The following is a 13,973-nucleotide window of genomic DNA, read 5'->3' on the forward strand; positions in this document are numbered from 1 at the left end:
AAGCTGCAGGTTTCCATGCTTTATTATAAAGCAAAACACAAACAAAAGGCTGCATATTCACACTCTTATCTCCTTTGGGTGCCTGAACTTCACTGTCTTCTGACCAGGCAAGTGTGGACAGGCACTCAGGGTCCTCCTCCTACCACAGTAGAGGCGCTCCAGCTATACGATGACTGTCTGCACTTCAAGTGGGCCCTCTGGTGAAGCAATGACCAGCTCTCCTCCATGCTCAAGGATCTCTATGTCCTCTGATGACACCATTGTCACAGTGGCCTGTTCAGTACTGTTTGGACCTGCGCGGGCTGTGAGCACAGTGCCTTCACTAATTGCGGAAGCCAGTGTCATGGCCACCTGCTCAGTAAGACTCTCAGGAGTGGCAATGGTGATAGTGTCAGCAGCTGCTGCCTCTGAACCTAGTGCTGCCTCCTGGTCCATGGTCACATTCTGCACGATGATCTGGTGCCCAGCACCAGCCTGGTGCACAATCTGCTGTACCACCTTCATGATGTGACTGTCCACCTGCATGCAGGAACCATGGGTCAGCTTGATGGGCTGCTCAGCAGCCTGATGACCCTCCCATACCTCACCCAGCCTCTCACCTCTGTCTGGGTGCCCTCAATGATCTCAGTGGCTTCACTGGTCTCTGTGTCATCTGCAGTAGCCTGGAAAGTCAATTAGGTCAGCCCGGGCTGTCCTGAGTCCAAACGTGCACCCCCAGCCCTATACCCACCTCAATAATATACTCTTGGGTATCAGCCACCACAGATGAGAACTCCACCAGCACGGTGTGGGGGTCTTCTGTAAGCACAGTGGCAGCCGCAGAGGGGCTCTCCTCAGATACCACCACCTCCTCCACTTCCAGCAGGCAACCCCCTGCCAACAGGGAAGCTCAGCTCAGTGAGGGCCAGCTGACCCCAGCCCTCACCCTCTCCTGCCATCTGTGGCCCAGACCTTTGGTGCGCAGGTGCCGGTTGAGTGTGCCATGCTCTGCAAAGCCACGGCCACACTTGTAGCACTTGAAAGGCTTCTCGCCTGTGTGGTGCCTCACATGCCGCACCAGTGAGCCCTTCTCTCGGAAGCCTCGGCTGCAGAACTGGCACACGTGGGGCTTCTCTTCCAGATGTGTCCGGAAGTGCACCTGCTGGGCATTCTAGGGAGACCCTTCTGTAACAGCCTGTTCTCAACCATAGCCCCCACCCCCAGGGATGGCTGGGAGAGGGTAACAGAGGACACAGCAGGCCCCCAGCTAAACAATGGAGGGTGGGTTCAGGCATAAGGATTCCAAGACCAACAGCCTACCTTGGTTTTGTAACGCTTGCCACACTGGGGACAAGGGAAAGGCCTCTCATCTGAGTGGACACGTCGGTGGCCCCGCACATGGGCAATGGTCTTATAAAGCTTCCCACACTCTCCACAACGGAAGCGGCGCTCGTGCACATGCACCTCCTGATGCTTCTTGAGCAGGTAGGCTTTAGGGAAGGCCTTGCCACACTGTGTGCAGGTGAATGGCCTCGGCCCTGAAGCCACACCCAATGTTAGGCCATTTTCACCACCCCCAAGCCCACCAGCTGCCATCCCATAGGCCACCCGCCTACCTCCCTACTACCCACCTATATGCCCTCTCTTGTGGGCCTCCAAGGTGGCTGCTGTTGGGAAAGTCTCACTGCACTGAGGGCACGGGTGTGCCCTGAGCACCATTGAAGCTTCACTGGCCACCTGCCGGGGGACCACAGACCAAGCTCCAGCACCTACTGTAAGCTATGCTCCAAAGGTGCCAAAAACAAGAAACAGCCCTCTTTTCTCTTGGCCTTTGGTAAGGAAATTAACAAGACAAAGTGACAGCAGAGAGCAATGCTACTTTTCAAGCCATGCACAGTGGGGCACATCTATATTTCCAGTACTAAGAAGCAGGAAGAACAAGAATTGAGACCAACACTGGCTCCATTGTAAATCTGGGCCACCCTAGGTTATATTAGACTGTGTGTCTACACAGATAACAAAACCTAAAGTTAAATGCATGAGGAGGTAGGAGCCTCCCCCTAGCATGATAAGCAGGCACTAAGTTAACCTCACCAGAAGGATCATGCCAATAACAGAAACCTACTGTCTCTATCTGTTCCACCTCCAGCAGTGGCAGTTCTGGGGGTCCCTCTCCCAGGGACTGGGGACTGGACACAGAGGGAGGGGCTGGCTCCAGAGCACTCTCCTCCCCAGCAACCCGCTCGAGGACAATGCCAGAATTCTGCATGGCCTGATGCAGCAGGTTCTCACGGCTGTTCTCACTGGAACACGGGAGCTCCTCAGGGTCTGGGGACTGTAAGGGAGGCAGAGGGAAAGAAGGGAAGCCTGCCAGCTGCCCAGCACAGGGCATCCTTCTCACCCACTCCACATGCACTCATGACAGGCCCATCCTTGGAGCCCCATGGTGCACTGCCAGCTGCCCCTGTTCTGAGTAAATTCCATCCCATTCTCCCTAGACTTCACTCACTCCCTGGCAGCTTCCCTGCCTTGATATGCCATCTACTAAGGAGTTCTCCCTACACCATGATGCGGGGTGGGGTGTAACTCTGTCCCAGGCCTGCCGAAGGCAGTTTCTGAACCCAGCCTGGCTGGCACTGTGTGATCAAATGCAGAGCAGCACCTACCTCAGGGGCCAGGGCTTTCATGCCCAGAGGAAGCTCCTGCATCTGGACATGGACTTCATGGATGACAGTGCCCTTGGCATCTGTTACCAGGTGAATCACAGGTGATGTTTCCATGGGTTCTCCTGTCACTGATGATGTAACTGTCCCCACAGTGGAGGCACTAGACCCTTTAAGGCAGAGTTCAATGAGTCCTTGAAGAGCCTGGCAACAGGGCAATACCTACCCCAGGAACTCAGGCAACCTCCCCACCAAGCTAACCTGCAGGCACTTCCTCTTTGCCCACAACTGTGGCCTTGCTCACGCTGAGGCGGATCTTCTCTGTGCATGGGGTGAGAGATTTAAGGTGCCGAGTCAGCGCACCTGACTCCCTGAAGCTCTTTCCACACTTGGCACATCTATAGGGGCGCTCATCTGTAAAAACAATCACCCCCAGTGGGGGATGGACCATATCCTGTGTTGAGGGGACACAGGCCAGCTGCAGGTGCCCCAGAGCCAGGCAGCAATCTATTTTGTGTAGCTCTAACCCCATTTCACTTACCAGTGTGTCGCCTGTGGTGCCGGATAAGTGAGCCCTTGGTCCGAAAGGAGGCACCACAGAGCTTGCACTCATGGTCCTTGCGGCTGCTGTGCGTTACCATGTGGGCCTTAAGGATGCTTCCCTGTGGGGGAGGGGCAGTAAGGCTCAAGGCACCTCACTGGATAAGAGTAGGCAGGGGAGCCAGTGGGCCCTTGGCCCCAGGGGCTCACCGTTTTGAAGGTCTTGTGACATAGCATGCACACGTAGCGGCCTTCCTTGTTCACCAGCAGCTTGACTTGGGCCTGCTCGCCCTCCCCAATAAGCCCAAGTTCCTGATGGTTAGGACTGCCTGGAGCCTCTGCCATCTCGCCATCCCCTGGCTCTGCCTCAGCAGCCACAATGACCTCTTTGATGTGCCCACTTCCTGAGGAGAGGCAAGTTAATGTAAGCCTCAAGACCTATCACTACTATAGGCTCTGCCCATAAGGATCCCTCCACAGGAGACCACTGGAAGCTACAGAACTATCTAGACCACACACCACCCCTGTCCTAGGGCCTAGACCCTGGATCTAATTTGCACTGAGAGAAATCAATGCAGCACCATTAGAGGCAGTCTGACATGTGTATAGGTCATTTTCAACTCAGTAGAGCTGCCCTGACATTCAGAGTCCCCAGACTGTGCCCAATATGGACACTCCCTGAGGAGCTACCCCATCCCCTACACCAAGAGACCCAGGGGTCTTAAAACAGAGTGCCCAGGTAAGTGGGCAGTGGACACCCTAGTTCAGTTTCCTACATATTTTCTGCCGGATGACTCAAGTCCCACCGATTTCAAGGAAAGATACTTCTGAGTGCTGCTCAAGGGCTTGGGCTCCCAGTGGGTCCCTGCCTAGAACTGACTGGAGAAACCAGACACCTGAGGTGGCTAGAAAAAAGGAAGTCAGGTTTTTGCACTTCTCACAGGATGCTGAGAATCTGACAATGTGCAAAGTCATATTATAAACATACTTCACATCTTCTACTCATAAAAGTCATGAGTGGGAGCCGGGTGTTGGTGGCGCACGCCTTTAATCCCAGCACTCGGGAGGCAGAGGCAGGCGGATCTCTGTGAGTTCGAGACCAGCCTGGACTACCAAGCGAGTTCCAGGACAGCCTCCAAAGCCACAGAGAAACCCTGTCTCGAAAAACCAAAAAAACAAAACAAAACAAAACAAAAAGTCATGAGTGGGAACTAGCTGTGAAACTACTTCTTAGAAACCATCTCCATCCAGCTGGTCTTGTTTTTACAAGCCATTCTCTCAAAACAGAATGAATGTGCGCCATGACTCAGAAACAATTAAGGGCATTTCTCACCCGTGCTCCCAGCCCAGTGCTCCAAAAGTACCATCCCAAAGGACAGAGACCTGATGGGTGATGAATGCAGGTACACCAAGAGGAAACTCGTTTGTTAGGCCAGATGCAAAGAGCCTAGAGCTGATACAGTCACTCCAAGCAACCCCTGCTGACCAGCCCATCTCCTTTACTGCCTTTTCTTTACCCAGACCATCAGAAATTCTGGTGGCTCCTGGCTCCCCTCCCCTTGAGATGACTACAGACGGTACAGGAGAAGCAGAGGGTCCCTGAAGTAAGGACTGTTGTGCTGAGCAAAAGCTTGAAACTACGGGAGGCTGGAGTGGGTAGAAAAGGACCCAGCTGGCAGAGCTTGGTTATACACCAGAACCCAGTGAACTTGTTTTTCCAAATAACACCTCCCACCACAGAAACTAAACTCTGTGCCAGGGCAGAAGCAGGGCCCCACCCCCACATGGCAACATTCCTAAGTCTGACTGGCAAGGGGTGAGTCTTCCTGTGGCAGGAACATTGAGAAAGGCAGTGTCCAGGTGCCTCCTTGGGAAGGGTAATGTGCTCAGAGGCTCCCTTCCCTAGCCAAGGTTGGCTTTGTCAACAGAACCTCCCTCTTCCTGCCCCAATTGATTCTCATAGCGTCTCAATGTCAAGTTCTATCCATTGTCCCAATCACTTCCTGTCCACCTGCCCATTCACCCATCTGTTTTGGTCCCTGCAGTGCGATGATCATTTCCTTCCCAACATCCAACCACACTGGACTCAACCCTATTACCCTTCAATGGCTTTTAAACATTCAACCACGTATCATTTCCCTGAACTCAGTCCCTGGCTCCCTTCACCTGTTCAAGCCCAGAGTGCCCTTTGAATGCTCCCTGCATACTCAGCAGTCTCCAATTAATAAGCACTTGACCCAATCCAGGCCTCTCAGTAGCCTCTCTTCCCAAAGCACATCAACGAGTACTTAAATTGAAAGCATTAGCCATCAAAGAGGCTTGGCGTTATATGCTCATAAAAGCCCATCAAGAATCAGGGCAACAATCCACACCAGTGTAAACAAGCAAAGGGATGCAAACCAAGGCCAAGCCTCAAGTCAGGGACAGCTGAAGCATCAACACCACCTTGTCCACCCCAATGACCCTACGAAGGCAACTGCTGGGGCAAGGAACCGTGATGAGGTATACTGATGGGTGCTGCCTAGGGGCAGGGAGGACAAATTGGGGTGACAGAAGTGGAGAAGATGCTGAGGACAGGGACAGAAACAGCCTGCAAAAACACATAAGAGGAACAAGTTCATGGTGGTGCAAAGACTGAAGATCCCCAAATGCCTCCGTGTACTCCAGGGCAGTAAGGACTGTCCTAGCTCCCCTTCCTGAAAGAGACTAGTGTCTACTGACCCTCCTCCTGAGGGGCCTGCCCAGGAGGAGGCTCACACAGGCCTTAGACGCTCTGTGGACAGGCCTTGCTCCTGGAGAGTGGAGGATGTGCAATGCAGACCCTCCAGTCCTGACTACAATCAGCCATCAAGCCAATGCCTCAGAGCTGAGGGTGACCCATGGACAACTGGCTTACCAACAAGGTCAGGAGCATGGCTCATGTCTGCTGCCAGAGAGGTGGCTTCCACCACGATGTGGGCCACAGTGATGGGCTCTTCTGGACCTCCCTCTGCTGCAGTTGGCACCACCTATCAATGGGGTCAAAAGACAAATGGCATGCATCTGTGGATTCTGGAATTTACAGAGAGGAACTACCCTCTGTGGAAGAAGGGGACTTGGGAAACACAGGCCTGGTCCATGTCCTACAGAAAGGCTATGGGGGGTTGGGGGGAGCTCTCTTCTTCCCTCAAGGAACATGACTCTAAGTCTGATTCACAGCCTGGCCCCAGAGTCAGGGTCAGCCCCATCAGTCTCTGACCACCACGGCCTGGACACAGCTGAGAACATATACAGCAAGGGACTCATAACAGGCATAAAGCTAGGCCTATGAAGGAGTGAAAGGACCCCAGGGCTGTGTGATAGACTTTCCTGGAGGGCACTCAGTGAGGGGGCAAGTAGTAAGTGCAAAGCTGGAAAGTGAATCCCTTTCTAATGTCACCTGAATCATTCAAGGCTGGTGGCCTGAGACCACTGACTTTTCCTAGAGCAGTGGTTCTCAACCCTCCTAATGCTGCAACCCTTTAATACTGTTCCTCATGTTGTGGTGACCCCCCCAACCATAAAATTATTTTCCTTGCTACTTCATGACTATAATTTTGCCATTGTTATGAATCATAATGTAAATATTGGTGTTTTCTGATGGTCTTAGGTGACTCCTGTAAAGATGTTCGACAATCCAAAGGGGTTACCATCCACAGGTTGAGAACCACTGTCCTAGAAGTTTCTCCTCTCTTGGAGCAAAGGTACTAGAGACTGAACCTTCGTGCAGGTAAGTAAACATTCCACTACTGAACTATATTCCTAGGCCTCTTTTCATTAATAAAGATATAAAAGATGCATTTATTTTTATTTTATGTATGAGTGTTTTGCATGCATGTATGTATGTATACATACCACATGCATGCTAAGCACCAACAGAAGCCAGGAAAAGGGCATCAAAATCCCAAGAACTGGAGTAATAGATGGTTGTGAGCTACCAACAAGTGCTAGGAACTTAACCTGAGTCCTCTGCAAGAGCAACAAATGCTCTTAACGACTGAGCCATCTCTCCAGCCTCCTTTAAAATGTTATTTTGAGTCTAAGTCATCTAAGGTAGCCTCAAACTTATATTGTAGCCCAAGCTGGCCTTGAATTTGAAATCCTTCTGCCTTAGCCTCCTCTGTAGCTGGAATTACAGGCCTATATTTCCAAGCCTGGCCATTGTCTCTTCTTAATTCTACCCACTAAGACCCATAGGAATGCTGTTTGTGACAGCATTTACTAAAACTATGTGAGTACATCCCAAAGCTCATCACTGGGATTCAATCAAGTGGGCCATTTTCACATAGGTCCCAGAAAACAGTAGGCCCTACTTCAAGAGAGCCCTAGGAACCACGTGTACAGGACAGCAAATAAGAAAAAAGACACAAGTTGCTATGATCTAAGCTAAGATACCCCTCACACACAAGAAGGACCCCCACCCCCAAACTATGTAGGCTGCTGAGGTTGAGCTACCCCAGGCCATCCAAAGCACAACTCCACTCCAGGTGGTATAGCTTAGTCTTCCTTCACCTACAGCCATATCTGCCTTCTAACTGGCCACATGCCATAAACCAGCTAATCAGGCTGCTCAACACAGTTTCCGGTTCCTTCTGGAAGATAAGCCAAACTAGAGGAGTGTGGGTGGTAGGAGCTAGTGGGGGCTCACCTCCTGGCCCAGCAGTGCAGTGGCAGCAGAGGTGGCGGGCAGGGCCTCTTGAGGGGCCCGCTGGCAGGTCTTCTGAATCTTGTGCTGAACAAAGTCCTCCAAGGCAGTGAATTCCACCTGGCAGCGGCCACATCTGTGCACGTCATCCTCATCTGCAATAAGCCTCAAGTCAAGGGAACTAAAGGCAGTCAGGGTCTCACCCAGCCTCCCTTGAAGGCTGAGACAAGAGATACCCAAGGATGACTGCTCACCCGGGAGCTGCTGAGAACATACTGGAGTATATCCTAAGGTCTAACCTCATCTTTTAGAGGTCTACAGAAGCAAGGCCTACTAAGAAGACCAGCATTCTGCATAGGGCTACCCTGACCACACACTTATCCTGCAAGGGCGAACTGAAGCTGTCATATCCAAAGTCCCTACATGCCAGAACTGGGGAGAGAGGCTGGGAGACAGGAACTCACATAAGCAAATTTTGGGGCAACAAATGAATGACTCAAATTGAAGATTACTGGGAAGTTGGGGATGTAGCTCAGTGGTAAAACACTTGCCTACCATCCGTTAGACCACTGAGTTTAGATCCCCAAAATCTGAAAAAAAATTTTAAGCCTGCTGGTGATTTAATGTGCAAGCATCTCAACTGCCACCTCAAAGTTACTTTCATATCTTGAGAAAGATAAACGGGCTAACTAGTTATGTATATCCATCTAGAGAAAGATAAACGGGCTAACTAGTTATGTATATCCATCTAGAGAAAGATAAACGGGCTAACTAGTTATGTATATCCATCTAGAGAAAGATAAACGGGCTAACTAGTTATGTATATCCATCTTGAGAAAGATAAACGGGCTAACTAGTTATGCATATCCATCTTGAGAAAGATAAACGGGCTAACTAGTTATGTATATCCATCTAGAACACAACAGGGGCTCAGAGGGTGGAGCAGAATAACAGGAACCCTCACTCCAACCAATCTTACAATTTTGTGCACATGTGTATACAGTGCTAAAAATGAGCCTTGAACATGCTAAGCAAATATTCTACCAGTGGGATAGATGGACCCCATTGGTAGCATCCTGACCCAGAGCATACTCCAAAGATAAAGTGTAAAGAGAGGTTACACTTCCCATATACTGCATCTGGGCCCCTCACTATCACTGCATCTGTTCCTAGACCTGCAGGAGTTACACGATGCTTTTCCAGGGCATTGGTAGCACACGCCTTTAATCCCAGCATTTGGGAGGCTGTGAGTTCCAAGCCGGCCTGATCTACAGAGTGAGTTCCAGGACAGGTTCCAAAGCTATACAGAAAAAACAACAGCAAAAAAATAATAACAAAATTAAAAATAAGTAAGGCCAGGCAGTGGTATAGCACATGCCTTTCTTTAATCCCAGCACTGGTCTACAAGGCTACACCGAGAAACCCTGTCTCTAAAAATCCAAAAAAGAAAAAAAAAATAACTGTTTTTCATTTTTCCTTCTCTCCTCTCTTCCTCTCTCCCTCTCCAGGGTCTCTCTACACAGCCCTGATTGTCCTGCAACTCACTATTGAGAACCAAATTGACTTCGAACTCAGAGCGATCCACCTGCCTCTGCCTCCCCAGTGCAGGTGTGCACCACCACCCCCGCCATTTTTTTCTCTTAGATTTGTTTAGTTTTACTTCAAGTGTGCATGTTTCACCTGTATGTATGCTTGTGAACTCACCCCCACCTAGCTACAACAGGTACTCTTAACCACTGAGCCTTCCTTTCAGCTCAGGCCCCTAAGAATTTAATCAATTCATTCCAGCACCTGGGGAAAGATATGACTAAGTCCATCCTAAAAAAATTACTAAGGTTCAAGGTCACGCAGCTGAACCAGCCAGACTCAGGTTCCAAAACAGTCTGCTATTTCCACTATCTTACACTCAGCCCCACATCAAAGTCAAACCCAGCCTGGTACAAAGGGAGGAGTAAAGTCAATCACAAATTAACCATCAAATAAAAGGGGAAACCCAAGCTATGACTGGCACACAGGCCACCTGTAAGAGGGTGGTGTCCTGCACATGGCTCACAGTCACAAGCAAACACTGAAGTTTTATCCTTCTCATTTACAGTCTGACTCAGCAACAAAATATTGCTAGTGGCCAGGCAGTGGAAGCACATACCTTTTATCCCAGCACTCAGGAGTCAAAGGCGGTTGGATTTCTGTGAGTTCAAGGCCAGCCTGATCTACAGAGTGAGTTTCAGGATAGCCAAAGCTACACAGAGAAACCCTGTCTCAAAAAAAAAATTAAAAAAAAACATATTGCTACTGAAAGAGCCCCTGACCCAGAAAAGGGCACACCTACCCCATTTCACAGAGAAAAGGCCATACCAGAGCTTACCAGGGGGGTTCTCAACATGTGGGTCATGACCCCTCTGGGCTTAGCTATCAGATACTCACATTACAATTCATAACAGTGGCAAAATTACAATTGTGAAGTAACAAAGAAATAATTTGGGGGGGGGGCTCAAGACAGGGTTTTTCTGTGTAGCCCTGGCTGTCCTGGAACTCGCTCTGTAGACCAGGCCGGCCTCGAGCTCACATCGATCCACCTGCCTCTGCCTCCCCAGTGCTGGGATTATAGGCGTGCGCCACCACCGCCCATAATAACGAAATCTCCCCCCCCCCCCCCCCCGACAGGGTCTCTCTCTGTGGCTTTGAAGGCTGTCCTGGAACTAGCTCTTGTAGACCAGGCTGGCCTCGAACTCACAGAGATCCGCCTGCCTCTGCCTCCCGAGTGCTGGAATTAAAGGTGTGCGCCACCAACGCCCGGCCCTAACGAAATCTTATGGTGGGAGTCACCACAACACAAGGAACTGTATTAAAGGGTTGCAGAATTAAGGAGGTTGAGAACCACTGCTATAAACGAACCCAAGAATCTATAAACCAGATATGGTGGCAAATGCCATTAATCCCAGCACTGGGGAGGCAGAGACAGGTGGATCGATGTGAGTTCAAGGCCAGCCTGGTCTACAGAGAGAATTCCAGGACAGCCAGTCCTCTATTGAGATCTTGTCTCAAATAATCAAATTACAGAAAGAGAGCGCAGCGTTGGTGGCGCACGCCTTTAATTCCAGCACTCGGGAGGCAGAGGCAGGCGGATCTCTGTGAGCTCGAGGCCAGCCTGGTCTACAAGAGCTAGTTCCAGGACAGCCTTCAAAGCCACAGAGAAACCCTGCCTCAAAAAAAAAAAAAAAAAAACCAGAATCTCTAGAGTGCTCACTCTGAGACTGTAACTGATCCTCTCCAAACTGGAATAAGGGAGAAAAAACGATTACAGTGAAACTGAATCCTATGGGAATAAAGAACAGCACCCTGATGACAATATTACTTGCCAAACCACTTCCTGTCTGATCAAATCTACAGCTCCATGGAACTCAGAGTAGATACCTGAACCATCAGATCAGTACCCAGTAATCCTTACTGTACCCAACACAGCCTTCGGCATACAGACATGCTTTTAACTCTTCCCCGTCCTCCTAGGAGAAATTAAAGGGTTTAGGAGGAGTTACACAGTCCCGGCTCCAATCTGATCGAGATGAGTGATTCAACCATTTTACAATCCTTGGACCCCAATTATTTCCATCTCTGAAGTGAAGAGTAGTAATAATAGTTCGCCTTTCGAGGTTGGTTTAAGCAATGGTAAAAGTCGGGAGTGTCCTGCACATCCCTGGAGTCGTTGCTCCACCCTGTAGGGGAGATCCAGGTCCTCAGTGGGGCGGTGCTGCCGCCCCTAGTCGGGTCCCTTTCTGGCAGAGCCCGACGACCCCGCCCCCAGTCTCCAGCTCCTCCCAGGGCTAGCAAGGCCCCAGTGGCAAAGGAGGGGACCCTGGAGCTAGGGCTGGTGAGCGCTTACGAGGTGCGAGCGATGTTTAGCCAGGTCTACTCCAACGGGCTGGAGAAATGGGCTCCCTGTGAGGCCCTATACTGGGCCCAGCGAGTTAGAGGTGGCCCTCAGGGAAGCCCGTGAGAGTTGTGAAGGTTTGCAGACACTCGAGAAGCCTGGATTCTGGTGAGTCTGCACCCCGCAGCCCGGGCAGAGCCTCCCGTACCCTGGCCGCTCCAGGCTTCCGTGGCCTCGTTACCTTCCTCGCTGAAGGGTGCTGGGAGGCCAAGAAAGCCGCCGGAGGACAAGGCCACCGCCGCCGCCGCAACCCCGCCCTCGCCCGCTTCACGCCCGGCTTCGGCCCGGGCTTCTGCCGTATGAGCGGCCGTCACCCGCACTGCCATCGCGCCCTCCATGTCGCAACGCGCCGCAGGAAGATGGCGGATTTACGACCGTGTCGTCATAACAACGGGCCGCACCGAGGTCTGCGTGGAGCATAGGCAGAGGGCGGGACCTGGATGAGTTTGACAGACAGGCAGAGGGGGTGGGAGCTGCAGGTTGCGACATAGAGCTTCATTCGGTAGAGGTGGAGCCTGGCTCTCAGAACCGCGAGAGCCGGACTTTGTTAAGAGCGGAAATGGGCGTGGCGTGTTGTGTTTCGTTGGCTGGACATTGGGGGTGGGGAGGTTGCTAGCCGTGGACTAAAGAGTTTGAATTACTTCCCTCTCTTTCTTAAAAAAAATGTGTATGGATTTTTGGTGTGTGGTGTGCTGTTTTCGAGCAGGGTTTCTCTGTAGCTCTGAAGCCTGTCCTGGAACTTGCTCTGTAGACCTCGAACCCTGCGTGTACACACTGTCTGCATGTGTGTCTGCACCATGTGCATGCCTGGCGCCCGCGGAGACCGGAAGAAGTGTCTGATCTCCTGGAACTGGAATTACAGATGGAGTTACGTGTAGGAGTTGGAAATTGAACCTGGGTCCTCTGGCTAAGAGACAGTGCACTTTTAGCCTCTGTGCCATCTCTCCAGACTCTTTAGGATTAGGGAATCCTGGGTTGAATTCCCTGGTGATTACTCTGGTCATGAAAAAAGAACTTCAGTTGGAGATAATTCATGTGCCACTTTCCAATGACTTTCATTCTTTCATATAGTTTTTAAGTTTTGAAAAGTACACCTAAAGCCGGACAGTGGTGGTGCATGCCTTGAATCCCAGCACTTGGGAGGCAGAGGCAGGTGGATCTCTGTGAGTTCGAGGCCAGCCTGGTCTACAGAGCTAGTTCCAGGACAGCCTCCAAAACAATACAGAGAAACCCTGTCTCGAAAAGAAATTAAAAAAAAAATGAGCAGAGTGCCTCAGGCCTTTAATTCAGGTAATTGGGGGGAAGCAGAGGAAAGAGGATCAGAAGTTCACAATCACTGTTGGCTGACTAGAGAGTTCAAGGCCATCTTGGGACACCTGAGACTGTCTCAACAAATTCATAAAATTACTGACTGTATGACAATGTATTTATATTTCATTCATCACAATAGACTTGTTTTTTTATTTTTTTGGAGACAGGGTTCCTTTGTGTAGCCCTAGCTATCCTGGAATTCACATTGTAGACCATGTTGGCCTCGAACTCACAGAGATTCGCCTGCCTCTGCCTCCCAAGTGCTGGGACTAAAGTCGTGCACCACCACCGCCCGGCTGTTCTGAACATTTTTTTTATTTTATTATTTATTGTGTATGCAGTCCTCTGCCTGCATGCCAGCAGAAGGCACCAGATCTCATTCAAGGTGGTTGTGAGCCACCATGTGGTTGCCAGGAATTGAACTCAGGACCTCTGGAAGAGCAGACAGTGCTCTTAACCGATGAGCCATCTTTCCAGCCCCACATTCTTTTTTTTTTAAACACTTCTTTTTTATTTAACTTTTTATTTAAATTAGAAACAAGATAGCTTCACATGTCAATCCCAGCTCCCTCTCCCTCCCCTCCCCTCCTCTCACATCCTCTCAACACCCCCTCCAATTCCCCACCCAATCCCCACTCCTTAAACCAGGGAGAGTGAGTCCCTTCGTGGGGGATCTCCAGAGTCTGTCATTTTGTTCAGGACAGGGCCTAGACCCTACCCGCAAGAGTCCAGGCTGAGACAGTATCCATCATTGTGGGAGGGGCACCCAAAATCCATTTGTATGCCAGGGACAAATACTGACCCACTACCCAAAGCCCCGTAGATTGCCTAGGATTCCTCACTGACACTCACATTCGGGGTCTGGGTCAGTCCCATGCTGGCCTCCCAG

General features: G+C 50.7%; 1 protein-coding gene across 2 annotated transcripts; it reads right to left on the reverse strand.

Annotated features, from left to right (window-relative positions):
* Positions 1 to 4: 4 nt before the first annotated feature.
* On the reverse strand, positions 5 to 12,330 carry E4f1 (E4F transcription factor 1). 2 transcript variants are annotated; one of them, XM_013121668.3, is made up of 14 exons: positions 11,922 to 12,330; positions 7,849 to 8,000; positions 6,079 to 6,190; positions 3,393 to 3,586; positions 3,184 to 3,304; positions 2,904 to 3,056; positions 2,646 to 2,812; positions 2,105 to 2,314; positions 1,611 to 1,716; positions 1,300 to 1,517; positions 952 to 1,150; positions 731 to 873; positions 600 to 662; positions 5 to 519 (listed from the first exon to the last, which is right to left on the reverse strand). In XM_013121668.3, exons 1-14 carry the CDS (start codon positions 12,109 to 12,111, stop codon positions 163 to 165), a joined length of 2,385 nt encoding a protein of 794 aa, XP_012977122.1. In that variant the 5' UTR covers positions 12,112 to 12,330; the 3' UTR covers positions 5 to 162. The 2 variants fall into 2 exon arrangements, with proteins under 2 accessions (XP_012977122.1, XP_012977123.1); XM_013121669.3 differs by having other exon boundaries at positions 11,955 to 12,327.
* Between the last annotated feature and the right edge of the window lie 1,643 nt (positions 12,331 to 13,973).

The sequence above is a fragment of the Mesocricetus auratus genome, unplaced genomic scaffold (assembly GCF_017639785.1).
Source record: "Mesocricetus auratus isolate SY011 unplaced genomic scaffold, BCM_Maur_2.0 Super-Scaffold_100007, whole genome shotgun sequence".
In the NCBI taxonomy this organism is placed as follows: domain Eukaryota; kingdom Metazoa; phylum Chordata; class Mammalia; order Rodentia; family Cricetidae; genus Mesocricetus; species Mesocricetus auratus.

Coding starts and splice junctions, on each gene's coding strand:
- E4f1 (XM_013121668.3), bottom strand. CDS start 12,111: ATGGAGGGCGCGATGGCAGTGCGGGTGACGGCCGCTCATACGGCAGAA. Junction 6,191..7,848: donor CTGCACTGCTGGGCCAGGAG/GTGAGCCCCCAC, acceptor CCCCATTGATAG/GTGGTGCCAACTGCAGCAGA. Junction 3,587..6,078: donor CCATGCTCCTGACCTTGTTG/GTAAGCCAGTTG, acceptor GCCTCTCCTCAG/GAAGTGGGCACATCAAAGAG.